The 26632-nt window shown below is 40.7% G+C and overlaps 1 protein-coding gene across 1 annotated transcript in view; it reads left to right on the forward strand.

Moving 5' to 3' along the window:
• The window catches only part of CACNA1C (calcium voltage-gated channel subunit alpha1 C), a 432625-nt gene that overhangs the window by 304134 nt on the left and 101859 nt on the right, over window positions 1–26632 (forward strand). The window contains 4 exon segments of the mRNA XM_032187967.1: window positions 12576–12666; window positions 21058–21084; window positions 23156–23316; window positions 24119–24344. Coding sequence (XP_032043858.1) covers window positions 12576–12666; window positions 21058–21084; window positions 23156–23316; window positions 24119–24344 — 505 coding nt within the window.

Below are 26632 nucleotides of genomic sequence, written 5' to 3' on the forward strand. Positions count from 1 at the left end.
TTTTTAAGTAGAGGCCTAAAACATGCTCTTAAATTTTTATAAGGACATTTAAAGAATGGTTTTCCAAACTGTGGAGTATTCAGCATTTCCTGCTGAAGACAGTGAGAAAGACCAGTGATGAACATTTGAAAAAAATGTTATCATCACAGATGTAGCCTTCTTCACTGAGAAGAAAGCATTAGTGAGCAGGACTGATAGCAGCTGAAGCCCCAAGGACTCTAATGTGATATAACAAACTGTCAGGAGAGAGGCTGTGGCATTTAGTAATGATGGCTGAGGGACAGGAAGCATGTGTTTGGAGTTAGGAACAACTGTCGGGGATGAGAATTAGTTGTCATCAGTGCCAGATGACATCAGAGCTACAGTGCACCTGACACCTTATATACACAAATAAAACTTAGGTGTATGTACACAAATCAAAGACAGCTTTGTCTCCAAGAGCTTACAGTCTGAACAGGCAAAAGGTGGTATTATAATTCATATATATATATATTTTTTTTTTTATTATTTTTTTTTTAAACAGGAAAGCAAAGCTAGTACAGAAGGGAATGCCACTTTAGGCACTTCATGGTACCCAAGACTTTCACTGTAGACCAGCAGATAAAATATGGAATATATGAGGTGGGGCATAAAAAATGCCATCCAGTGCCTGACAAGCACCTAGTGTGGTTTGTCCAATGATATATGTGAACAAACTTAGTACTGTTAGAAACTTCAGCTTCTTGTAAGCTCAATATCTTAAAAGTGTTTTTGGTAGAGGGAAGAATGTGGTAGGACCAACTGTAGCAGAAGCTGTTCTGCTGTGAGCTTTTTTCCTCATGGTCAAAGTTTATATTCATTGGAACCTATCTACCTGTCTTTTTCTTTCCTTTTGAGTTTTGTATTATAGGTTGAAGATTTATGTACAGGAAGATAATTACTGAGGTCCAGACCGTGTGTTCCTTGACCCAGACCAAGAGCTGTGTGGGGTGGAACTGGGAAACCTCTGAGATGCCAGGACAGGTGGAGAGAGGCAGGAGGGGCGTTGTTAGCAAAGCTCTCATGGGGAAACTGTTGTATCCTCCACCTTCCCTGCCCTGACTGCAAGATAGCTTGAGCAGTCCATTGCTTCCTTAAGTGGACCCACAAAAATGGCAAAATTAGTATTATTTTGCTTTAAATGTGAGTAGGGTTTGAAAGCTGACCCTGCTGTTGTGATGGCAGAGCAGCGGAGCAGCACGATGAGCTGCTGCTGACAGGCAGTCTGTGGTGCTGTGATCTTCCTGCAGCAGAGCAGGGAGACAAGGAGCCCGGGTGACATTACACAGCTGAGCTAGCATGTACGTTGCCCAGCTGATAGCCAGTGCTGGCACAGCTGAGGATTGACAGCTGTGAGTGGCACCTAGCACTTCGCAGTGCTTTGGTGGCAAGCCTGGAAAGCTTGCAGCAGGACCCCGGCATAGGCGCAGCTCTGACAGAGGAGCAGTCACACTCTGTGTGACCGCTCACTCCTACTTATTGGGTGAGAAACTTCCCATCCGCTCCAGTACAGTCTGCTAATAGGGTAAAAATCTCCATCTGTACTTGCTCCTGGGAAGAAAAGCTGGTCTCTCCATTCCAGTTATCTCATAAACAACATCAAGCCTGGAGAGGTGGCGGGGGAAGGAAAACGTTTCCAACTGGGGAACTGAACTGAAAATAGCTGTGGCACTGAGTCTGCCTGCTGATTACAGCAGCTCTTCAGTTAGCAGGATTGTGGAGATAAGTCAACAGATCAGACAACTGGCCTTTCAAATCTTGAGGCCTACATTCAAATTCAGCTTAAGGGCCCATGGGTGTTTATAGTGCTGCTCACATCCTTGTTTCCATTCACACAGTTCACAAGCCACAGCATGATGCATGCTCCTCCTTGTCTGCTTGAGGAAGGGCTGCAGTAAGACATGTCCCTCTAAGTGCAAACTATGGGGGTCTGCAGGGGGCCCAAGGTTAGGTATACATATACAGGGGTCACCAGAGATCAGAAGGGTGATGTTATCAGCTGCATTAATACCCAGAGGCTGAAATAGCAAAAGGGTTAAACAGCAGAGACAGGCTGCAGTGGCAGAGCTGCATGGATCCTCACAGATGTGCTGATCAAAATGTAAGTGTATTATCTAGCTGTTTGAAGAACCACAAGCAGAATAACAGGGCTATGCCAGGTCACGAATGACTTGTTTTAACACAGCTGTGTGAGGGAAGCTTGCATAACACCTGCCCACACTAAGCTTAACTCAAGCTGTTGTTATCAGTCCCTCACTCTCCTGCATGCTAGAAGTATTTGCAAACTACGAATCTATTATTTCAAGGCCACTATAAACTGCCTGCTTCTTTGAATTGGGGTAATTGACCTATTCTCAGTGCCCTACTCAAGAGGTGTAAAAGCTTTAATTACAGGTTTGACAAGCTGATTTTAAGGGCAAAACTCTTTAACTTGAATTTTTTGCTTTTCTCCTGGCTGCACAGTAACACACAGCCTGCCCAGCTAGCATGTCTCATGCTTCTGACTCATGATATTGTGATAATAGTGTCTAGTATCAGACTAGTCATTATGTTAGCAAAAGTGTCTGAAAGAACACCACATGCAGGAGAAGCACACAAAATCACAAGCATTTTATTTACTAGGCACAGAAGACAAAAGAAATGTAACAGACTGGGGGTTAAAAACAGAATTTTATGTGCATTTCATAATAGAAGAGGTGATTTCCATTTCAGATCGTGGAGCTGAATAGAATCTGTCCAGCATGATCCATGAGAACAATTTCAAGGGTCCAGGGCTTTCACACAGCCCGGGCTTGAACGTGACCTATACCTAATGTGTGTGTTACCACACCTGTTGATCGGCGAACTGGATTGCTTGATCATTTACCATCAGGAATGCATCACCCAGGAGCCTTCTTACACATCCCACGTGAATACTGCTATTAGAAAATGCCTGCACTTGCTGAGAATTAATCCGTCTCAGGCATTACATGTGCAATGGGACTGCTCAGATGGATGGGGTCTTGCTGTTCTCTAAATTTGGTAATATTAATGCTCAAATATTTTAAGTAAGTCACTCCTAAATTATGCCTTCCATCATGCAATAAGCATACGCTACTCTTCCAGCTCACGGAACGGTATTTCAGATGAAATATTCAGTCACTGTTGTTCTTTCCCACAGCTTTTTCACCGATGACCCAGCCTCTGCCCGGTTGCCCTGCCTGTCTTTTGAAATAATACAGTTTGCCCCCCACGTTCACTTTTCCTTTTGATTTTTTTGATATTCTGCCAACAACGGCCAGCCTCCAGGAGCGTAGTTTCCTCCTTCTGCAGGAGGCAGTCCTCAGACACCTACCTCCCCCTTGGCTCAGCCCAGGCACAATCCCTGCCTAAGCTTCCTGGCTGCAGGGTGTGGGAGCTCCCAGGGGAAAGATTTGCGTTGTGAGCCTCTGACCCGCTGCACCATCCAAACACAAATACAGTCACTGCCATCCTGACACATCCTCTTATGTGCTCTGGCTCACAAAGCGCAGGCCACTTGCTGAGTCTTCAGGTGTCACCCACCTTGAAATGGCTGGTGCCAGACAGGGATGTCATAAAACAGCTAGAGCTGCATCTCAGCCACTTTGAAGCTTAGCAATCGAGGTGGTGAGCAGCGCTCCCCGGAGAGTTTCTGATGACCTAAGCAGATCAGGTTAGAACTGGCTTCTGTAATTTTTTTGCTTCTCCCTGACTCTGCAGGGAAGTCAGGGCTGTGAACTGAAAGAACAAAGATGCTTTTGCTGAAGTAGAGATCCTCATCAAAGTTACTGATTCACCACCCAGGTGTATGTTTGTGTGGGTGGGCAGATGCAGAAGTTCCCCCATGCACAGGAATTTAAGGAAACACATGACCTGCCTTAAAACCACGTTTGCGCTTGAAGCTTATGTGCTGATAATTTTCATTTATAGCAATGCTAGTGAGCAAAATATAAGTAGCAGTGTGATTATTAGAAAAGCATTCAAAAGGGGAGAAATTATATTTTTTCTGTTGATTATACTGTTTTGAGGGCACTTTCTTTGTGGCTAATTATTTTATTTGTTTTGTTTCATCAGTCTTTGCAACACTTTCCAACACCTGGTGTGATAGTACCTCTCATGCACCCATTTCTTAGAAGCCTGCCAGACCAGACTGCAATACTAGAATTATATTGATTTTCAAGTGAGATGCTCCTACTTCTTGTGTCCTTGTATCATTTATGGCGTAGATTCAGGAACATTTGATGGTGCTGCTGCTTGTCCCACGTTCTTCTGTAAAAAATGTTAAAGAATGAGAGAGATCTTGCAGAACCATTCAGAATGTGCTGTTGTAATTTGTTCACCATCAAAAAATACAAATGAAAGAGCTATATATCCTCAGTTGCCTCAGTTCCTTTTTTCATCTCTCTCCTTCTCTTTTTTTTTTTTTTTTTTTAATTATTTTTTAATGAATGGCTCCAGCAGTCTATAGGGAACTAGAGTATTAGACTGACACCAGAAACTTAGGCTATAAACCATATCCTTGCAAGTAAATGCCTTGCACTTTGGCGCATTAGGTGTTGTTCCTAGCGAGACAAACAACACAGGACATTTATCAAAAAAGAAAACAAGTTTAGGATGTCATTGGAGCACCCAGATTTAGGAGAGAGACATCTTTCAAGATCTGTTCTGGTAGCAGCTCTGTCACCCTGTGACCCGGCCCATCTGTCCTTCCTCAGCCGCAGGGATTAAGCAGGTTACTTCCATAGCCATTGCAGGCAGAAACTCTGCAGAGCAGTGAATGGGCTCCTAATGCAGACTCAAATGTTAGCTCAGCAGAACAAGCTGTTACCCAGGGAAACTGCTCATTTTGCCCTTTTTATCCGAGAGTTAGACTCCTTTCTGAAAGGTCCTACATCCTGTGCTTCTGAGACATTTGAGATACCACAGTTATGCAAAAATAACCCCTGCCCTCCATGCAGGGAAGACCAAAGAGGATTTTAAGTTCTTCCTTTCAAATACAGAACAGAGCATGTCAGAGGCTTGCAAGGCCACCTCTCATCAGGGCCAGAAGTTCACTTGTGCTCATTATGTGTCTTATGCGTAATGTGTATTCCACTCGATGGCTGAAATGAACAAATATTTGTGGAGAGCTGTGTATTACTGTCAATATTACTGTAAAAAAGTAGGAAGAAATGGCAGCTGTTTAAGGTAGCTGGGGTGTTTGTTGTACTAAAATAGGTCTCAGGAAAATTGAGTAGCGACAAGGTAATGCATTCATAGGTATGCAGTAATCTGCATGTGGTAATGACAGATCTGTTAATCACGTGCCTGCACAGCTGATACAGATCTCTCTCTATCTCTCTCCTGTTCCTCTTTGTGTATGGTATAAATTCACTTAGCCCATGACTGCATCCCCTCAACAGCATGGGATGTATATGTGTCTGTGGTGACACTCCAGGAGAGGAGAACATAAGAAAACAAGTCTCTTTATATGAAAGATATAAATTGCAATTTATTAATGAAATGTTGGACATACAATACTCCATCTCAGTATTGGCAATGTTCCTACTTCTGCTCCAGTTGGTAACCTGTGCTGTGCTGCATCAGTCCTCTCAGCCTGCTTTTATGACTGTAATGACAAGCCCTGTTACCACACACTAGCTGCTCCACCTTTGCTGTTGGTTTGCTGGTGTAAAGGTCTTTTTACCAAAAGCCTCTCTATTTCTGATTAAAGCAGATGCAACTGACAGACGCTCTATGGCTCTTTGTTGCTATCCTCAATTCGACCTTGAGTGAAACTGCAACTCAAGCTCACTCCTTCTAATTGCAGTCATTTGTATGTAACCCAAAATTAGGTTATTGAAAGTGTATGTATTGCATATATTTAATGTAGGACTGTGTGCATAATACCGTCTGTATGGGCATTGACCTCTGAGCCCTCCATAAGGATCTTGAAAGTATTTTCACAATTTTTCTAGATTTTTTTTTTTTTTTTTTTTGGTGCTAGATTCATTGATTCATTCTGTCTGTCTTTGGGAGGTGTGTAACCACCAAGTTCCTACAGATAGTTTAAGTTCCTTTTCCTCTTTTCTTGTAGAAACCTTCCTATTGCAGAGCTTCTTTTCAAAACAGAAAACCCCAAAATGTTCCCCAGTCAAAAAATCAGGAAGAGATCTAGAGAAAATTATTCATTTGCCTTTGCACAGTTTATTCTCTGCATGCTGCTTCCATTTAAGAACATACTCACGGATTGTTCCCAAGACACTGTATGCATGTATCAGAATAAATGCTGTATCTTATTTAAATTAATAAATATGATGAATGAGTATAGCATTTCCAAACAGGCAATGAGAAGAGGAAAGCTAGGCAATATTCACATATTAATTAAAAAAAATGAGAACTCTCCACAAAAAAAAAAAAAAAAAAAAAAAAAAAAAAAAGAGTCAATTGATATTCTGACAGCTGCCCATAAACTCATTCATGAAATGATGGGCATGAGAGGCACCACAGTAAGCAAGGGTCTTACTGGAGACAAAGTCATTCACTTGATGCGCATTCTGTTAAAGGAAGCAGCCTGCATATTGCAATTTATTCTTGTTGTGCTTGATAGAAAAGAGAAATCTTAAATCTCAGCTGGAGAATTCACAGGACTTCTTTGCTCTTTAGATTTGCTTTATAGTTTTGCAGAGTCCCACTTGGGAGACATAAGCATCAGTAATAACTATAGTACTTAGCACCTATTGTAATGTGTTTCATCTGCAGATCTCAGAGAGGTTTGCAAGGTGAGAGCAGAATTATAATCCCCATTTCAGAGAAACTGAGCAGATATGTAGAAAGGCTTGATCACATGAGCAAGGTGACACAAAAAAGTAGCATCAGGTCCATCTGACTTCAAATAGCAACATAGGCAAAAGGGGTGATTTAGGTTGATATTTCACAATGTCATTCAATACAAGCAGAAATTAGAGAGTTGAGGAAATTGTAGTCCAGGTGAACATATCAGAATACACAATCAAGTATATTGTTCCTTTTCTTAATCCGAAAACCCACGGCAAGTCTTTTTGAATATGGATGAACACACTGTTGAGTAGTCACACTGTTTTGGTCAGGTACCCAACTAAGGGCCTACTGTAAACGCCCAGCCTGTCCGTGTGGTTGAGGGAGCCATAAGCTCCCATAAGCAAAATGAGCCATTCAGAAAACCTGTGATAGGAACCTCTCTGCCTCTGGAGCTTAAATCAAACAGCTAAATCAGAGAAGTGAAGTCAGGCAAAGTGAATAGCCTCTAACATATCCAGTTCTAAAACTAATGACCAAGTCTGCAGAGTCATTTAGTAGCATGTCCCATTAAAACATGAGAAAAGTATATGCTTCATCTATGTTTGTGGAACTCGGCACCTTTTGCCCGGGCTTCATCTTCTCTGGGTCTTAAGTTCTCACAGTGAGGTTCATTAAAGTCAGATTCAGCAACAAGCAAGTGTGGCAACATTATAATCCATGGAGATAAATCTGAATATTAAAATTACTTCCACTGGCAAGATAACAAAAGTGCCATAAAAGCAAGATGCATCAGTGGTAGTGATATTCCCAAACTGGGAGCATATATTATTCTCTAAGTGTGTAAAGCAAAAAAAAATCTCAGGGCTACACAGAAGGGTACTTGCTTGTGCTAGCTTTCTGCTTGAGTGGTTGGCTGTCTCTTGGCAACCTGCCATCTAATAATTTATTGCATGTCCACAGGGCATTGGTTGGAGGAGGGACATATGTTAGTGCAAGTGGAGAGCTGGTATCAAAGCTTGATGCCAGTGACATGGAACAGAGGCTCTCAAAGGGTCTTGCACATCTGTCTATCTAGCCAGTCGCAGACTGCAGACTCTTTGTCCTTACTTCTGTCTGCTGGGTCTCAGAGCTAGAATTAACACAACATGAAGCATATCTCAGATTTATTTTTAAGGAAGCAGCTAGATAGCCTTTGCTACTTCAGTTGCTGCAGGAATGCTATGTAAGCCAAATGAAATCAGAGTTTAGGCAGTCCAGGAGGAAAATTCTGTATTCAGAGATGAGCCACACTGTGGAGAGATGTAAGAAGTGCAAACATTTCAGAAGCGACTGTAAAGTATAAAACATACTGGTCCTTAAGGTTTGCATTCTACTGAAACCATGAAATACTCTGATGCCTTTAAAAGGTTGTTTCACTTCCCTTTAAAAAGAAATTGCTTTACAGCTTTGAGAATGTGTAATTAATAGGAGATTTCATCAACCAGAGAGAATTACGGTTGTGATGACTAAGGATAAATCCAAAAAAAGATTGCCACGTAAGCAAAGCTGCTGTGTTTTGCCCCAAGGAAGTGTATAATATCTTCTATGGGACCTGTCCCTGTGCTGTTGGTAGCAGTTCACTGTACTGGTTTGGTTGGAGCAGGCTGCCCGCAATTTGTGCTCACTGCCCTGTTAGCTGCATTGCTACTCCTGGTGCAGTCAGGCAAAAGTAAACTACCCAGTGGAAATGCCTTCTCACTCCTTTAGCAACCTGCTATCCTTTGTGCCAAGGAGTTGCCTATGTAGAACATAGACATTTAGATGTTAACCTAATACCCTCAGGTGTTAGGTGGACCATTGAATCATATGCACAGGGATAGTGTCTGTGCTGCAGTTTGGACACCAAAGTGCCTACAATGCAAAGCATGTGCTACATGGAAGATCTGTTGGTCTGCTTGAAGGCCAGGGAGGTGAGGGGCCCACAGAGAGACAATATGCCCTCTGCATCTGGTAGAACCCAGCCCTATGGGACCTACGATCTGGGTACAAGCAATAGGATTTTTGAAGATGACAGGGAACCACTCCTGTCAGAGTGCATACTTCACTAATCACACATGGCAAAGGAGGAAAGGCACCAGGATTTCTCCCCCTGAGTCATTTGTGCCCAGGTAGGGGGAAATACGCATTTGTCTCCCTCTTGCTTTTGTCTCAGCTTCCAAAATTACAAGGAGGAAGTGGCCGTTGAGATGGCATAGTCTGTATAGTATGAGCCTGAACATAACTCTGGTCTGGATTAGAGCCCACCATTTAGAAAAACATCTCTTCCTGATTAAAACATTCCTGTGGTAGATTCACCACCAGCATTCTTGGTACATGGTTGCAGTAATTAATTACCCTGACTGCAAAAAATGCCTGCCTTGTTTTTGTTCTGGAGCTGGGGTGCAGGCAGAAGGTCTGTGTCCCTGAGAACTGAATCAGGTAAGAAAGCCATATAGGTGTATTTGGTTTACTTCATCTCATATTCAGCCCCAGTTTATACACACATCTTCTGCAGCATCTTTTGTTTCTAGGATTTGTTAACTGGCCTGAATGACCCTCACAGCAGCTCTGCACATGATTATCCCCTGATTTTGAAGGTGAAGTGAGGTGCCACAGAAAATTAGTGATTGCCCTGCTGAGAGCATATCACATTTGAGAATACGGTCCTAGTCTACTGTCTATCATGACCTCTAACTTCTAGGCCATTATTCTTCTTATACGTGATACCTTCTTAATACTTTTTATTGTCCTTAACATTTTCCATCAGTGCAGTGTAGGAAGTGCCTGGGAGTTAATGCCAGTGAGCTAGCCCAAACCACAGGAGGTGGCTCTTCAGCCTGTGTGTCACTGCACCTGTATCCCTCACTTTAATTTGGCCTTCCACAGCAGTAGGATTAGGGAAGTGCAAAGTACGCTTTGTGACACCTTTGCACATACATCTCTGATATGTGTGGGCTGAGGACCTCCATGCATACATAATAAGCAGAGGATCAACACTAAGTAATGCCATGAAAAGCCACGCAGCAGAAGAACATCAGAGGGTAAATACCAAATGTAAACTCAAATGGAAATCATGAGGCATAGCTGAAGTGTGTCCTAGTTTGAGTAAGGCAGGATAAATCTGAGTGCTTGAAGGTTGTTAATCTCTACAAATGGGAAAAGACAGAGAAATGTGATTATTCCAACTACTTTCCTTTAGCAGCTCCATCAGTTTTGCAAGAGTTTCTTGATATTGAAAAAGTTTAGGGGGAAAAAAAAACCACAAGACATATCATTCAAAAATAGGCTAGTCTAATAAGGATCAGAGGATAACTTTGGGACAAATTGCAATTGCCTTAGTCTCACTGATTTCTGTAGGTCATGCAGTCAAACAAGAAGAGTTTTGCCATTGATATCACTGGAATAAGGATTTGACCCATAAACTTAAATTCTGCCACTTCATGTTCTCAGAAGGCAAATATAAAAAAAGAGCAGAAAGCAAGGGAACATTATCCTCAAGTGATCTGTTATAATATTTTTTACTTCCGTATACTTTTGTTTTTGATTTTGTACTTTTAATTCACATGATGAAGTTTTCAGACAGAACTGGATGTCGTGTGCAAGCTGAGTTCCTTGTTTTTTTCTTTTGCCTGTCACTGGCTGCATGTTCTCTATTGATGTCTTGTTCCTGGTACTTGACACTGATCATCTTGTCTGTGAAAGGAAGCACTCCGTCTGGCTTGCCTGATAAGAAGAAAGGAAAGTTTGCTTGGTTTAGTCACTCCACAGAAACCCATGGTAATGTTCGACTGCAATTTGTGTCCACACTGTGTATATCTGTCTGTGTGTGTGTCTATATGTCTCTATGCAGACTGACACATGATGTATCTTTGTATACTTCTGCATGCGCGTGCCTTGCTTTTTCTATTGCTTGTGCAGTGTCCTCTTCATGCACTCAAGATAATAAGCTGTTCTGCAAATCAATCTCTTGCTAATGTCTTCAAGATTGTTTTCCATTTGCAAATAAGCTCAAATATGTCTTGAAAGTGCTTTACCTCAGCTTCAAAGATGACTTGCCAAATATCGGTGTTTGTTTTCTTTTTTTTTCCTCTGAAGGGCTTAATCTGGACTGAAAATTTGAATTATGAATGTCATTTTTTCTTACAATTTACTTGACTCTTCCATGTGCATCAAAATATTAATTCAGTTGATTTCTTAATTCATCTTTCTGAACAGACAAAGTTATTAAAACATCTAGTCTTTGCAAAGAAATGAGCACCATTAGAGTACAGTATTTCATGGTTACGTCAAGAGTGGTAGAGAGACTATTATTTCCTATGGGCTGTGTTCCTACAGAAAACAGTAGAAGAGCTTTAGATGTCCAAAGATACACATCGGAAGCACTTGCATCATTGGGATGGGGTGAAGGAAATATTTTGAGGGGCATTTCTACCACAGTTCTTTCAAAGCAGAAACCCAGGTATTTCTTAGATCTTTGGAAGAACCTTCTGATATCTTTCTAGTTTCTGAAAGAAGACCTGTACCCATGGCTCATTAAACATCTGTCCAATTGGAACGCAGAGCATATTTATTCTGTTTTGTCTCTTTTTGCACCATTGACCTCCAAATAGATATTTTCTTATTAACGAGTAACCTGTTTTGACAAGCTATTAAAAGCCTCTCTAACAGCTAATAGTGCATGCTGTCAGATCTCATCTGAGATATACATCCAGTGCAGGTCATGTTTTGCTGTCTTGTTGGGCATCTGAGAGACCTAACTCCTCCATTATTTAGTTTGAAACAACATTTTCTGTATATTTTTGTAATTTTTTTATTTTTTTTTTATTAAAAAGAGGGAAGGGAAGAGGACACATTGTATCCTATCCTTTCTTTTCTTCTACCTTAAGTTGAACGTTTGTGTATGAAAGAAGTTACTAAAGCTCATATAGGAGCTGGGAACAATTCATGGAATGGAAACCATGAACCTTTGTGATCAACAGAAGCAAATAAAATATTAAGGTTTCGTAAGAGAAGATAACACCTCCTTGAATTCAGATGAAGTAGGTTTGCACCTAAGTTTGCTTTCATTTAATGGCTATTCCATGACATTTCTGCAAAAGTGGGGGAAATTCTTTCCAGATCTTGGTTGATGGGTGTCAACATTAAATCTCTGCCACAGTCCGTATTAATTAGTTCCTTTGCTGATATTGTCTGAAAGAGTCAGAGTCTGAATTTCCCTCTTATCCCTATAGGCCCAGTTTCTAAGTGCAGGGCTAAAACGCATCAATGGTAGTATATGACAGATGAGCCATCAGTATTATTTGTGGTACTTGCTACCAGGCTAACAGAAGTCTTTTGAATATCTATCAGTCTGATATTTTTTTTTTGCACTCCTCTCCACAAGAGATTGGGGAGGGCATTAAGGTGGCTGGGCTGGTTGCAAGTAAGGGGGAATCATCTTAAGCATTCACTGAATCAAGTAAAAGCTTCTTTCTTGGTTTTGAAGGTTCTCTAATTTTCAGTGGTTCTCATTCATAACATTGCCAGAAGCCAACTCAGAAAAAAAATGAGCAGCTGGCTCTTCCCCTTCCTTTAGTTTTCAAGTAACCTATGTATGTTCCTAAAGTCTACCTGCCCATCCTGGCCTATGCAGGGAGGCAGCAGACTTGATCAACTAATCCTCAGGAGCTGCAGCTGAGGGTCTTTTCATTACACCAGTTCCTTCACTGATGTGATTCATTAATAGATGTGTCAGGTTCTAATGGCCAACCCTCTCTTTTTCTTCCCTTTGACTCTTACAGTGAGCATGCCCACCAGTGAGACCGAGTCCGTGAACACAGACAACGTCCCTGGAGCAGATATTGAAGGCGAAAACTGCGGTGCTAGGCTAGCGTGAGTACATATACGCAGTTATATGTATGTAGGTGCTGGATTGAGCTTTGTGGGTTTAAAGCCAAGGCAAATGACAGCCTTTTTAAGGGGAAGTACACCACAGTATGGGTGAAAGGAGAGGATGGAGATGATCTGTTGATCCCACTTCTTATCTTAATTGCAATGTAAACTCACTCTGGACATTAGTGGAGAGCCTCTGGGATTACATACATACAAATAAATCATAGAATTCCCAAAATAAGATGAACTGGTTTTGCGTAGTAGCTAAAAGAAGAACTGATGGATAAATGTTCTTAATTTAAAATTTATCTTTAGTGATGGATAATGAAATCCAGCATATACAGACCAAGCAGTGAAATTGACTGGTATATTTTAATTTCGCTAATGATTCCTCTACACTTTACGGTATCTTGTAATAGAAATACACATATGGTAGCTCTCATCCTTCAGCTGAATTACACCCTTTAAGTGCTGAACACAACATTATAGTGACAAAGAAATGCATCAATAGGGAGGGAATAATGCCTCCTCAAAATCACACCATTACTGTTAATAGACATGCTCAAGAACATGAGATAGCAGTTATAGAAGACATTTATATTTTATTGTGCACTTTTTAACACCACAGAGAGCAAGAACAGACAACAGGAATGTTTTCTTGCTTTTTGCATGACTCGAACAGGAATGGACCTTATGCTGCAGGCAAATATGTTAATCTCACCAAATTTCCTTGAAAAATGGACAAAGCACTCTGCTGGAGTATTCTGGGATTCTGTCCTGTCCTTGGGTTTACTTTGAGCCCTTCAGTGTTGATTAATTGGTGAACAGAAGTACATAAGAAATACTGATGCCAAAATACTATTTTGGCAGACCTGTGGTGCACAGGTCTTGACAGTGACAGGAGGGCAAGTGTGCAAGCCTGATCATTTCCTGCCTTTCATTCAGCTTTTACTGCTCCTGAATTCATGCTTATCATATTAGAGATCTTAGAGGGCACACTTCTTTTTGCCTTTAGCAGCGATCTATGGACCTGTCAGCCATGGATTTATCTGAAACTGCTAATGCTGCCTGCCCTCACAATCTCCTGTGGCAACAAGTTTCCAGAAGCTCACTACCTGCTGTGTAGACAAGTACTTTAGTGTATCTGTTTTAAGCTGATCTACCGCCACTTTCAGTCAATGCCCTCTCCTTCTTATACTGTGAGATCTGGTGATCAACAGTTCTGCATTCAGCTTATCTATCACTTTCATGACTTCATAAACCTTGATTGTGTCTCCCACACACACCCCTAGCCTTCTCCTCTACAAACTGAAGAGGAGGGGATCTTATCTGCATTACACGATGTGATATGTGAAATATGTTATAAATTCAGTCTGCTTTCCTGGAAGTGTCAGCCAGTGATTTACAAACCCCAGAAGAAATTGTGACAGCTTTCCTTCACCTGCCTGCTGTTGTGTACCTGCTGAGTCTGGCATTATAGTTTAGATTAGGAACTTTTTTTCCAAAGGAGCCAGGCTAGGTCTATTCATAGCACTAAGGCAGTTGTAACTCTCCCTTTAGCACCCCACTGAGATGCCTGTGCTCTTGTCACTCTGTAGAAAGCAGTAGCTGGATATGTGACCACTTCTTCCAGCTGGATCTAATTTGGAGAACCATCTCTATTCTGCAGTTACGGTTCCTAACACAATGGGTCCCCTGGTGCTACACAGTGCCAACAACAATGTCAACTGTTACTATAAAGTTGCATATATTTTTAATATTGCAGTTTGCATTCATTTAATGCCCTTAATCCCAAAGGATCCTAAAACACTTTATGAGCTGTACATGCAAGGATTAGGTTAGAGTTCAGCCACCTTCAGGGTAAAATGTGACAGGTGTTTAAAAGCTTAAGGAGAAAAGACATGAGTGTACAAGGAGATGTGGAAGGGTAGCTTGTTTTGCACCAGAACTGTGTGGGGATTTTTGGCATGCAGAACATAACTACCTTAGCTGGAATATGGCTGAGAGAGCTGAAGTTTAACGCAACTCTAAATGTAATCATGATTTAGAATGGAGTTTACTTAAAACAGTCCAACATGTCCACTGGAAAAAAAACAGTACTGTGGTCTGGCGCAGTGATCACCATGCCCACAGTATTAGGAGAAGGGATAGCTATGTCTGATACATTTGGAGGAAGAGGACATAGAAAGACAACAGGAAAACAGAACTTCATTTCTTCTTCCTGTGTTGTAAATCTTAAAACAGTGCCCTAAGTTTCACCAGAGCAGGATGTGTAAGATTCAGGGAGATAAACAGTTTCCTTGCCACTTTCCACTTCCATTGAAAATGGGTGGTGCATAGTAGGGAAATTGAAGTCTGTTATTGAGAAGGGTGAGGTTTTTGTTGTTGTTATTGTTGTTTTTTTAGTCCTTACCCAAGGACCTTCAAGATCCTCAAGGCCTTACTGAGATTACTTTTCATCTCTCAGAGATGGATGGGAGCCTTCAACCAGGAAAATGAATGACAATCATTGTATTTGAAAGTCTGGAATTAAATACAAATTTCATCAATGCTTTCTGATTTTGTAAACCTGTGGAGCTCCAGATTCTGCAGTTGTGGGTATATTCAGATGTGCCTAGCACTCTAAGGCTTGGACTCCTCTCTGTCTTACTTGTTTACTGTATCACACAGTCAGGTGGACAGAGAAATCAGCTTTCCTGGTTTCAAGAATTATTATGTCCTCCTCTTCTCACTGAGCCTTCATTTAAACCTCTCACAGGTCAATATTCTGCTGGAACATATAAAATGTAAGCAAGGATTTCAGAATTGGTTTGAATAGTATGTAACTTCAATGGGACCTGACTCAGAGCATTAGAATTTGGCCCAGTGTTTCCAATAATTCTTCAGTGTCACTTAATGATAAGAATAGTTCATGCAGAAGTCAGCTGAATTTTTCAAATAAGTTCCTCATGTAGTACTAGTGACTTTCAGTAAGTGTTAATAATTATGGTCAAGCCATCCTGATTTACTCTAGCTGAAGTCTAGCCCTGGACTTTTGAGCAGTCATCTGCCCTCTGGAATTTGTTTTTACAGGTGAAATGACCAGACAAGTTTCTTGTTCAGTTGTTGAGTTTCATGTATTGCAGATGAGTCTTCATTTTTACCAGCCTGCTAAAAACATCTAGTGGCCATGAGTCCCCATTGTCTTGCTATAAACACATTTTTTCCCAGAGGGCAGAGACTGCACTGGGCAAGCTGCAACCAGACATGACTGAAGCAACAGGGAGATTTCAAGTCAAAGATAATACATTTATTTATTTAGTGGCATCAGGCTGGTAGGGCATTTAACCACCCCGGCACTGCCACCACCACCATGGTTACAGGCTGATCTGGCCTTCGGAATGGGCTCATGGTAAAAAGTATCCAGGCGACTGAAGGAAAAAGCATTTTTAGTGAAGATAACGTAGAATTACTAGCTGTTCTTTTTGTTTGTATGAAAAGCTGTAGAGCTTTGAAAGGTTTGGTCTGTGAATGACAGAAAGATCTGCTTGAGAAGCCAGGCTCAAGCATGCCTTTTGGAAAAGGAGATCTTCCCTGACAGCCTTTCTCAGCTCCACAAAGACATATGCTATGTGAGATCAAGAGAGTACCTCTCAAACACACTCCTACTGATGAATTGTTTCAAAGAAGCTTTTATTTCTATAGTATCCATACTATAGAAACTGCCTTCATCAGCTGTGCTGTCTGGAGCAATGCCAGCCTTCAAATCAGCAGAAGGAGTTTCAGGAGGAATATAACATCTAATCTCTTTGCTTATTGTGTAAATCTGGTTTCTTGAAACTCAAACAAAAACTTCATTCCTATTCATCCCTAGTTAAATTCTGCTGCCATCAGGTGAGATGTGGCCAAGAGTAGTTCCCTTCCTAAGGTGGGTACTACCTTTATCAGGTGTCTGAATTTGAAGAAGGTTTTGTAGGGTTCCACGGGACATTGAAAAACGTCCAAGAATTTCCACAGTATATCATCTCTGTCATGATATTGCCTTGTACTGTGCTGACATCTGCCCCGTAGTAGAAACACAACAGCTTTTATCCTCAAGGCCAATGTTTGGAAGTAGAACTTATCTTAATTCTGATGTGTCACAGCTCTAATAGCCTGTTGCCTCCAGGTACAAGGAAAAGTGTTTCCTCTACAAGTATCAGTGAGATAAACCCAGAACTAGGAGCAATGGGTTTCTGTTTACAGGATGGCTTTATACCCAAGGCTTTCCAATAGTGAGTAATTTCTCAAAACCTCTATGGTTACTGCTCAGCAGGTCTTAGATTCCTGTGGACAGGCTGTTGCTTATAATCAACAGTAATCTGTTCTGTGCAGGATGGCAGTGTATATAATCTTCTAATACAACCAGAATGCTAATTTTCTAATACAGTCATACAGATCTGGAGTGCCATAATAGAACTTGTTTTTACACATATGTACTAGCAAGACAAAAAAAAAAAACCTTTGTGGAAACTAATGTTCTGTGGAGCCACAGTAGAAAACTGAAGCACTTGAGCTCAAAGGGAAACACAGCTTAAAATGATCTGCTTTCACTGAAACAATAAGCCGTTTGGCATTTTCACCTTGGCTGGGATTTCCCTACATTTGGGGGACAGTTCGATTGTTTTTTCCACCAAAGAGGGTTAAAACGATAAAAGATGATAAAATAAAATGAACAGCTTATGCTGGCTTTTTAACCAAAAACATTATCCTTAAAATATTATGAGCAATGAAAGCTTTCCCTGGCAGCTGAACCATCGCTGATTTTTTACTTGGTGCTTTCCTGGTAAAATAATTCCTATGCAGCTCTTGCCATAATCAACAGAAGAGCCAATGGTAAAGGGGAAAGAGACAGTTTACTTGCAGGTTCACTATAGTTGCTGGTGTTTTTGAACAATTCTGAAGTGATGGCTTATTTTCCCAGTCTGTTTCCCAGCCCGAGAAGGCCTGATAAATATCAAACCAGCTCAATTTTAAGACAGATAGATCCACTTTTCTTAAGGATGTTCTGCAAATTCTTATTGCTGCTGGCTAAAAAACACCTCTCTTAAAACCAGCATCACTTGTTCAGGTCAGCATGTTCTTCAGTGCTTGTGCAAGAAGGGCAAGCAGAAGGATCTCAGTCCACATCAGAGCTCCAGTTCTCCAGGGCCAGTCTTCTGTTCTATTTTGCTAGAGTTTTTAATAAATGGTCAAAAATTAGAAATGGTCATTGTATGTCCCTGAAGTATTAATTGAATTGTACAGAGGAGAGCAGGTGGAAGGATGGAGGCCCATTGTTTCAGTGTGAATAGCAAAGAAGTAGCTGAGGGTAGAACTTAACCCTAAGACTTTATTAGGGTGAGAGATTATTAGGTATGCAGTATGCGTTCCTGAAAATAATTCCTTTGAATGAGAATGAATTGAGAATTCCTGATTCTATGTCACTATATGCTCTTGTCCTAGCAATGTGGGGGCAGGGGGTAAGGACCCCAGGGTGGGCATCCTCTCTTCAGGGATTCCAGCATCCTGGAATGAAATAACCTTCCATCAGCATGAAGACAGAAAGGGAAGATGGCTTTCCAAAGATCTGTTTTGTTGCTTTATCTCTCAGAATATGGGCTATCTCACTACATTTAAATTACGCTGATTATCCTGAGCTTATGCTTATAAAATCTTTAAATTTGACTGTCTTATCTGTATGTGGTATATAACCAGGTAAGGCTAGCAGAGTTTTTTTAGAGAATTAAAGATATCTAGTCAAATGATAAAAATCTGATTTCTATGTTTTTCTTTCTAAAACATAATCTGAGTTATGTGGTCTCTATGACAAAAACACTCAGTAGTAATGATCTGCAGTAATTTTCTCATAGACTCCAATAGCATGATAAAAAAAAAGAGAGAGAGAGAGAGAGACATTCCAGAGCAGGACATCAGTGGGGAAGCTCTCTTTCTCCCAAATATGTAGAGCATCCAAAATATCAGGGGTGCAAGAGATCCCTGTTTAAACCCATAGCAGAGAATCTGGTCCACCGAATCCCTGGCTAGTGCTAGTTTGGAGTGTCATGAAGAGGCCATGACAAGGCCCCAAATTCAGATTATTTGACTGTCTGAAAAATGCTCTAAGAACATGTTTGTGTACTATGTAGTTAATACTGGTTCTGAAAGACAAAGGCTTCTTGGATCACAGAGGTCACTTGAAAAATATGTTTCAGAGTAGGGCATAATGTTGTCAAAACCAGTTATTGTGCAATTCGTGTTTCCAGAATTCAATTTTGCTCTTGGATTCTGCCTCTAAATATAAATCTCTTCCTCCTCCCTTGTTCTGTTCTATATATACAGCACACCCACATGTGATAGAGCCTTCTGCTGTAGCAGTAAGGCACTGGGGGGGAGGGCAGTGGTTTGTAGCTAACCTGTTGGAGCACTGAATGCACTTGGCTGCTGCTTGTAATGCTCCAAAGATAATTGTCACATGCGTGATGAGTACTACACCTGCCACATCTCTTTTTGCCTAAATAAATAAAAGATTCCTTAAATGCAACAGAGCAGAGCTCCCTTACTGGGAAACCATCAGCCAGAGAGGTCATCAGAGGACTTCATACTCCCTGTCCTTCCTTCACGTTACACTGAGCAAATCCCCCATGACATCTCTCTTCCTCTCTTTTCCTCCCCCCCAACTTCTTCCTGTGAAAGTCCTCACCATCTCATTTTCAGTGTCAAGCTTTCTCTGTGATTGCATTTTTTTTTCTTCTTTTTGTTTCTTCTAGCCTTGTCTGATCCTTCTTTCCTGTTCCTTGTAAATCTGATCCATTACAGTCAGTAGGTAGGGCTTATTAAGCAAGACTTCTCAGTGTGATGTTCAGATAGTATTAACATTAAGGATATGCTCTGTGGATAACTAGTGAAGCATCTTTAATAAATTTCCATCGCCTCTGCAGTATAATTTAGCATTCTGTGCAGTCAGTGCATTTCTTCTTCTGTTTTGAAAGAGTTCTTGCGTATGTCTGTAACCATGCTGCTGCCTATGTGTGGCCCAGACAAGCTGCCTTTGACACAGCAATTCAGTGCAAAGGTTTTTTTGTTGTTGTTTTTGTGTTTGTTTGTTTTTTTGTCTTCCGCATAAGGAAACTGGCCCATCACAGACTACACATCAGTGACTGATGTCCTCAGAGAGGGATATGGCCAGTTTTAAGACTGCTAGAGAAAGTAGTGTTGGATGCTTTGAGCATTACTTTCTATTATGTCAGCTAACAGTGAATCCATTTTTAAGCCAGTACAGGAAGATCTTTGCTGACCATTGTCAACAATTAATCACTTTCTTATCATAGAGGGAACTTTAAGAAATGCTTCCACTCAGCAGAAATATCTTATTCATAGTCACTCTCCAGATTTTCATTTCTTTTGTTATTGGTAGTGGATTTTGCAGCTTCTTAAATCAACTCTGAGTAATGTCGTTGCATACACATACCTTTATTTCTCTCTGTGCTCCAATGTGTACATACTACAAGACAGTCAAGGGACTTACAGGACAAGTGTTAAGCAGAGCAAAACACATGCTTGGGAATTGGGATCTGTCCCTAGTTTTTCCTTTGACTTCTTGTGTAAGGCTAATGAGATTATTTAGGTGAATGAACCTGAGTGAATGGAATTAAATATTTAAACACATGTTTAGTGGGAACATGTCCCAGTTTTCAGGAATGCTTGTTACCCCAAATTTCATTGATAGCAATAGAATTGCTGATTGTTCAGTCCTATTTAATTTCAAGACACTTTACATAGATAATAAAGACAAATAAATATGATCATTGGTATGTAAATATGAAAATGTCCACCATATACTGTTTTTCTCTCAATTGCTGGGGTAAAAAAAAAAAAAAAAAAAAAGGAAAGAAAAGAAAAGAAAACATTATTTTTTTCCCCATGGTTTCATAATGTGCTTATATATCCTGAAGTGACAGGTGATGTGTGAAAGCAACAAGTCTGTTTGTATAAAGTCATACATATTTTAATATAAGAAAAAAAAAAAGAACTGTGGTGAAAAGGAAAAAAAGAGAGTTACTCTTGAAAAATAAATTTGGTAGCAGATGTACAACACTCCTAGCATTAGGCCAGCTTTTTACTCAAGAGAAAGGCTATTTCACTAATATCTGTAAGTAGTAGAATTGGCATGACTCCTTCTTCATGACTCCCACCAAACAATAAGATTTAGATATCAGAGAATCCTAGCCCTCCCGGTGCCTATATTGCCTCACAGGGGATTCAAAAGGAAAACAGCATGCATTTAAAAAAAATAATTGAGCTTAACTTTGCTTCTTTCTGTCACTATTCTCAAAAAAGTCTAGAAGGTATGGGACAGCTTCAGAAACTTTAATGGCAATTTTTATCTTTCAGGCATCGGATCTCCAAATCTAAGTTTAGGTAAGTAAAACTGATTTTTTTTTGTTTTCTTCCTTTCCACTGGTTTTGCTCCTTACCTTGTGAAGTGTTTATTCCTGCATCTGTTGGACACAATCTTGATTCTAGAACATGCTGCCAAACTTGGTAGATATTAGTCAATCATCTACCAAATATAAACATGCTTCACAGTGAACTAAGATGCAAGGACTAGTGAGAATATTTTCACTCAGAAGTACCTATCTGATTGCTATCTACACATTTTGAACCATGAAATATAAAAGCAGAAGGAAAAAAAGTTCAACCACATAATTATACTACACCCATCAACATAAACCCTGGCAGCTCAAGGTTCTGTTTTCTACACTTTGTTCCAGTACTCTAGTCTGCTTGATTGTAAATCTTTCAACTGATCAAGTTTGCATCTTCAGGTTATTTTTGAAGGCTCTTTTATCATGAGGCACAATCTTGCGATGGTGATATTTCCTTCTCTGTTGACTTAGTTCTTAACAATGTGAAGTAGTCCTCAAGTGGTCATCTGTGGGTTTCCATTGGAAGGGTTGACTGAATACATGTAACTTGATTATTAATGTCCAGTCCACTTCTACATCTTCAGTAGGAGCAGCTGCCCTCCACACTCTGAATTCAGAGTCAATTTTATATATATATATATATATATATATATAAAACTTTCACAGTAACTGGAACAAGAATATAACTCTGTCCTTCAGCTTAATTAAGTGATAAACAGTAAGGTCAATTCAGGAATCCATATACGTGTACCTATTGCCCATATGCATCCCTGTGCAGAGCATTACATACATGATCACATTTGTACAATCCATGGTTTTAAAGTATTATGTATAAGCACAAGAAAACACTTGTATCACCACGTGGTGATGTGCACAAGTACACACAAGTGGGGGGGATTGCTGATGGTTTAAGGGCAATGTATATGCACATGTGTTGTGACTTTTGAAAGCTGGAAGATCATTTCTTGTCTTCAATCCACTGCAAAATGCACAACCTTGATTAAATGATGGAGCTACATAAACTAGATGCCCTTACAAATTACATAGCTAAAATGGTTTGGATTTGATTACCTGTTAAAATGTTGCAAAGCTCTTGGCCAGTGTGCAACGTTCATGTTGCCTGGCTTTAGTCTGTCTAGATGCTGAACCCTGACATGAAGCATGGCCACAGCTTATCTCTGGAAATGATGTGTAAGAGAAGACTAGCCAAGAAAAGTTCTCTCTTCCTTTGTCCTGTAATGTTGTGTATGTGTGCATCTCCATAGAGCACGCATACACACACCCCTATGTATATACCATCTATATAAAAACTATTAGATTTATTATACAGTGGCATATGTTGCCTGGAAACTGGTTGCTATGCAAGTTAAATTCTGAAGAGTAGGAGGTGTGTAATTAGCTTTAAATATCTTCTGTGGTTAGTAATTACCCTCAGAAATCAGTGACATAAGAGGATGTGTTCATGGAAGGCAAACTTTAAAAGGTTTGTTGATTAACAAATGGTATCCTTAGTTCCAGGCATGAAGGTGAGATGTTGAAGTCCCCTAAGTTTTTCTGATCAGAGTTAGCTCTGGGATTAGGCTAGGTCCTGAACCTTGCGGAGTGTAGGAAACCTTCCACAGAACTTATTTGATCCCACCTCTCCAAGGGCTTGATCCAGAGGTCCATGCTATATAGTGGACATCTTTTCATCGACTATTCTGAGTTCAGGCCACAAGCATTAAGTACAGAAAGAATAAAGATTTCCATGGGAACTGGGCTGAAAGACCTCAGGATAGCTGTGATGGATGTCTTAATCAGATTAAGACATTGCTTGAAGAGGTTTCTTCATCATTAAATGTTGCAAATTGGCTCAGGACTAACTTTACTCCTAGAGCTAAAGAAAGCATGATCACTACTGTTGACTCAGATGATAAGGAGAGAACATTTTTCAGGGTGAAATCCAAAGTTATTCTCTACCAGTTTTGGACAATGAATCAAGACTAGAGTCTCCCTTGACAGAGCTTTGCAGTAGCCTAAGGTTCCCCATCTGAAAAACACTCTTTCTTTTCTAATTTTTCAAGTCGCTACTGGCGCCGGTGGAATCGATTCTGCAGAAGAAAGTGCCGAGCCGCTGTCAAGTCCAATGTTTTCTACTGGTTGGTGATCTTCCTCGTGTTTCTTAACACCCTTACTATTGCCTCTGAACACTACAACCAGCCTGACTGGCTCACTGAGGTCCAAGGTGAGGAGTGTCTGATGGTGCTATTTATTATGGTCAGTGTCAAGAAAGGGGGCTGAGGGAGGAGCTGGTGTGTTGGGCCACACAGTGTAAAAGGTGCATACACAGCTGCAGATAGTCCTTTTTTCTGAGGAGGACCTTAACCAATACAAGAAAATATCTGCCCACATTAGGAGAGGTTTCAGGGAAAACATAAATTTCTGGTTTCTAGCCAAAGCAGTTTTCTGTTGGGTGTAGATGAAATCAGGAGTTTATGCTGAATATATAGCTGCAGCAACTGGATTTCCAATTTATGGATGGCTACTGGGAGCCACAAGTTCTCCAAGGTCTTCCCTTAAATGGTTTTTATGATAAGTTCTACCTACCAGGGAGGTGTGGAAGGAAGAGAGATTTGTAAAGTTCTTCAGTCTGCAGAGCAGTTGAAACCTCACTGGAGGAGAGAGCAGCTGAAAGGCCTAATTAAGCAACAGCAGGTAGCACAACAGCTCTTCTATTCCCGCTCCCATCTGCAGATGACAACTATGATGGGAGGTTGAGCATGGGAAGGCATATCCCTGCCATGGAGGTTGTGTAACACATCACATCTGTATGTGCAATACATAAGAATTGCTGTAACCATCCTTGTAAAACATTTCTGTGAATGAACTGCCCACACTTTTGAAGTCCATTCTTTGACCCAAGCTTAGATAAGGTTGCTCTTTCAGGCTGATCCCAGAAGGGAGTTCTTATAGGCAAGGGTCAATAGTTATCTGTGATGATCTTTTAACTAAGTTTCTTCATTCTGTTTCTGTTTGTTTTTCATGAGACACTGCCAATAAGGTGCTGCTAGCTCTTTTCACGGCAGAGATGCTGCTGAAGATGTACAGCCTTGGTCTGCAGGCCTATTTTGTGTCCCTCTTCAACCGCTTTGACTGTTTCATCGTGTGTGGAGGAATCCTGGAAACGATTCTGGTTGAGACAAAGATCATGTCACCACTGGGCATTTCAGTGTTGAGATGTGTTCGGCTATTAAGAATATTTAAAATCACAAGGTACTTCTGTGCTTGTTTTGGAATTTAAGAGGGCTGCACACCATATATAGTTTAAAGTCACTCACATTGTAGCTTTTTCTTTTCTCTTTACTTTTTTTTTTTTTTTAACATTAATTGAATAGTGAGAGTGATAGGTTGCTAGTTGTCATCTGAAGACCAGGGCAGGATGGGGAAGGCTGAACAGACTTGGTGTCCATGATATGAGTGGTAAGGACTGGGGGGTAGTTTGGTATAGGGTTCTGGAGACACTTGATACCATGCAGATTAACTCGTATCTGGGACAATAGCATGAGCTCAGTTTGTGCTCTTAAGTTCAGTGCGAAAGACAAAGTGAAAACAAACCAGCAGATAGCCTTGTGACCTTTTCTGTTGCTTTTTGGTGACACTGAGGAGTCCATGCCAGCTCCAGCAGACACAACAGTGGCCTAAGTGGGGGATAGCATCAACACCAACAGCAATAGGCAGAAAATGTTGCCAACCCATTTCCTTCAGAGAAGTCCAGCAAGCAGCAGCAGCTCTACAAAGAAGACAGACTTTTCCACACTCCAGACTCTGTTTTACCTTTTTCTTCCTTCTCTCCCTCTACGAGAAGGCACAGTGGTACCTATTAAATAGTCCCTTCTTCCTTCCTCCAAAACACCAGTTTGGTATCTCAGGAGTTTTTCAGCTTGAAGGGAGGTCATAAGAAAGGTCAACTCCTGACTTACCCAGATTGGAGCTCTTGGAACAAATCTGCCCATGTGGTCACTCAAAGCAGCCCAGGGCCTGTCTTTTCCCATGTGGGCACCAGTCAGCACCTTATGAAAAGCTAAACTGAGGTGGTGAAAGAGTGAGTTTTCTGCAGGCTCAGCTATGAAAAAGTCCCTAGAATTGCTATAAACTCCCTCAAAGGAAATCTCTGACAAACTTGAGATATAAAACACAGAGCATGAGAAAAAAACAAGACCAGAACTGGAAAACAGTCAAGATGGCAGAGCTGTGAGGCAGAAAAAACAACAGACTTGGACTCTTGCATCGTACATTTGCCTTTAAAGCTTCTCTGAGCCTTCAGTCTCTGGCAGGGTGGATTGTTTTCAGGGTCAGATGGCAGAGACAGAAAATCAGTTTACAATCTGAGAGAAAGTGGCCAAAGCAAGCTTGCAACTACTAAAAGAGGGGAAAAAAAAAAAAAAAAAAAAGCCTATTTAGACATGTAGTAATAGGTGAGCAAAAATGTTCCAGCTAATAAGAGTTTCCAGCAAAAGAAGCATCTTTGCCCTTTCAGAAATAGTGGGGATCTCTGGTCCAGGGACTGTTTTTCCTGGATCTTTGGGTCTAAAAGCTATCGTCACCAAGTCCCAGGCCTGGTTTCTGAGGGAACTAGTAGCTGTTTCAGGCATTGGGTAATCAGATACACCCAGGGCAACATACCAATAGCTATAAAAGCGTAAGCTTCAACATAGCATCCTGGAGAGGTCATTGTTTTTTCAAGACATTTCTCCACTCCTACACAAAATATATAATCTTGCTAGGAGAATTAGCTAGAAGAAAGGCAAATGCTGAGAGAATATCATTAATACTTTAGGAAGCTTGATCTATTGGAATATTCAAATATTGCTAAAGCTTCTGGCAGAGATGTAATGTAGGAAACAGCCAGCAATAGGAGTAGTTATGCTTACCTTCACTCTGTAGCAGATCTGAAATCCAGTTTTGCATGGAAGAAAATGTTACCTGGACTATGTCTTGTAATTTGTACAGGGGCCTATGTGTAAAGCACAGTCAGAGCTGAGGAATAACTTGCAATGAATAATGTATTAATTGGATTTTTTCTTCTTTCCTGTTCCTAAAATATTGGCAAGTAGGTTGCAGTAGTCTCAGATTTATGTTTTTTAATTATTCATAATTTTTTCCATGATTTTTTGCCTCCGTGGGTGAAGTTCACACTCATGTGGAAGGCCTTATCAGAAGCCTCCAAAGCAGTACTTCAGGCCTACTCGTGTCTGACTGCAGGAGAGAATATTCTGACATTACAGTAAAACTTACACTTTTGATGTTCTCCAGTAAATTATAATCTTTTCCATTATTCACTTAGCTTTAAACACAATGGCAATTTAGTGACATTGACATCATCAATACTAGTGGAAAATGCCACACGAGTGGAATGATAATACAGAAGGATACAGTCCAGGAAAGGTGGGAAGAATAGGAGGGATGGTAGTGTAATGTTTAATGTCAGATATGTATTCAGGAGCAGTGACGTGGACATGCAGTGGAGATGGAAGTAGTGATCAGCAGCTGCATTAAAAAGG

Source organism: Aythya fuligula, chromosome 1, assembly GCF_009819795.1.
Source record: "Aythya fuligula isolate bAytFul2 chromosome 1, bAytFul2.pri, whole genome shotgun sequence".
Taxonomy (NCBI): Eukaryota; Metazoa; Chordata; class Aves; order Anseriformes; family Anatidae; genus Aythya; species Aythya fuligula.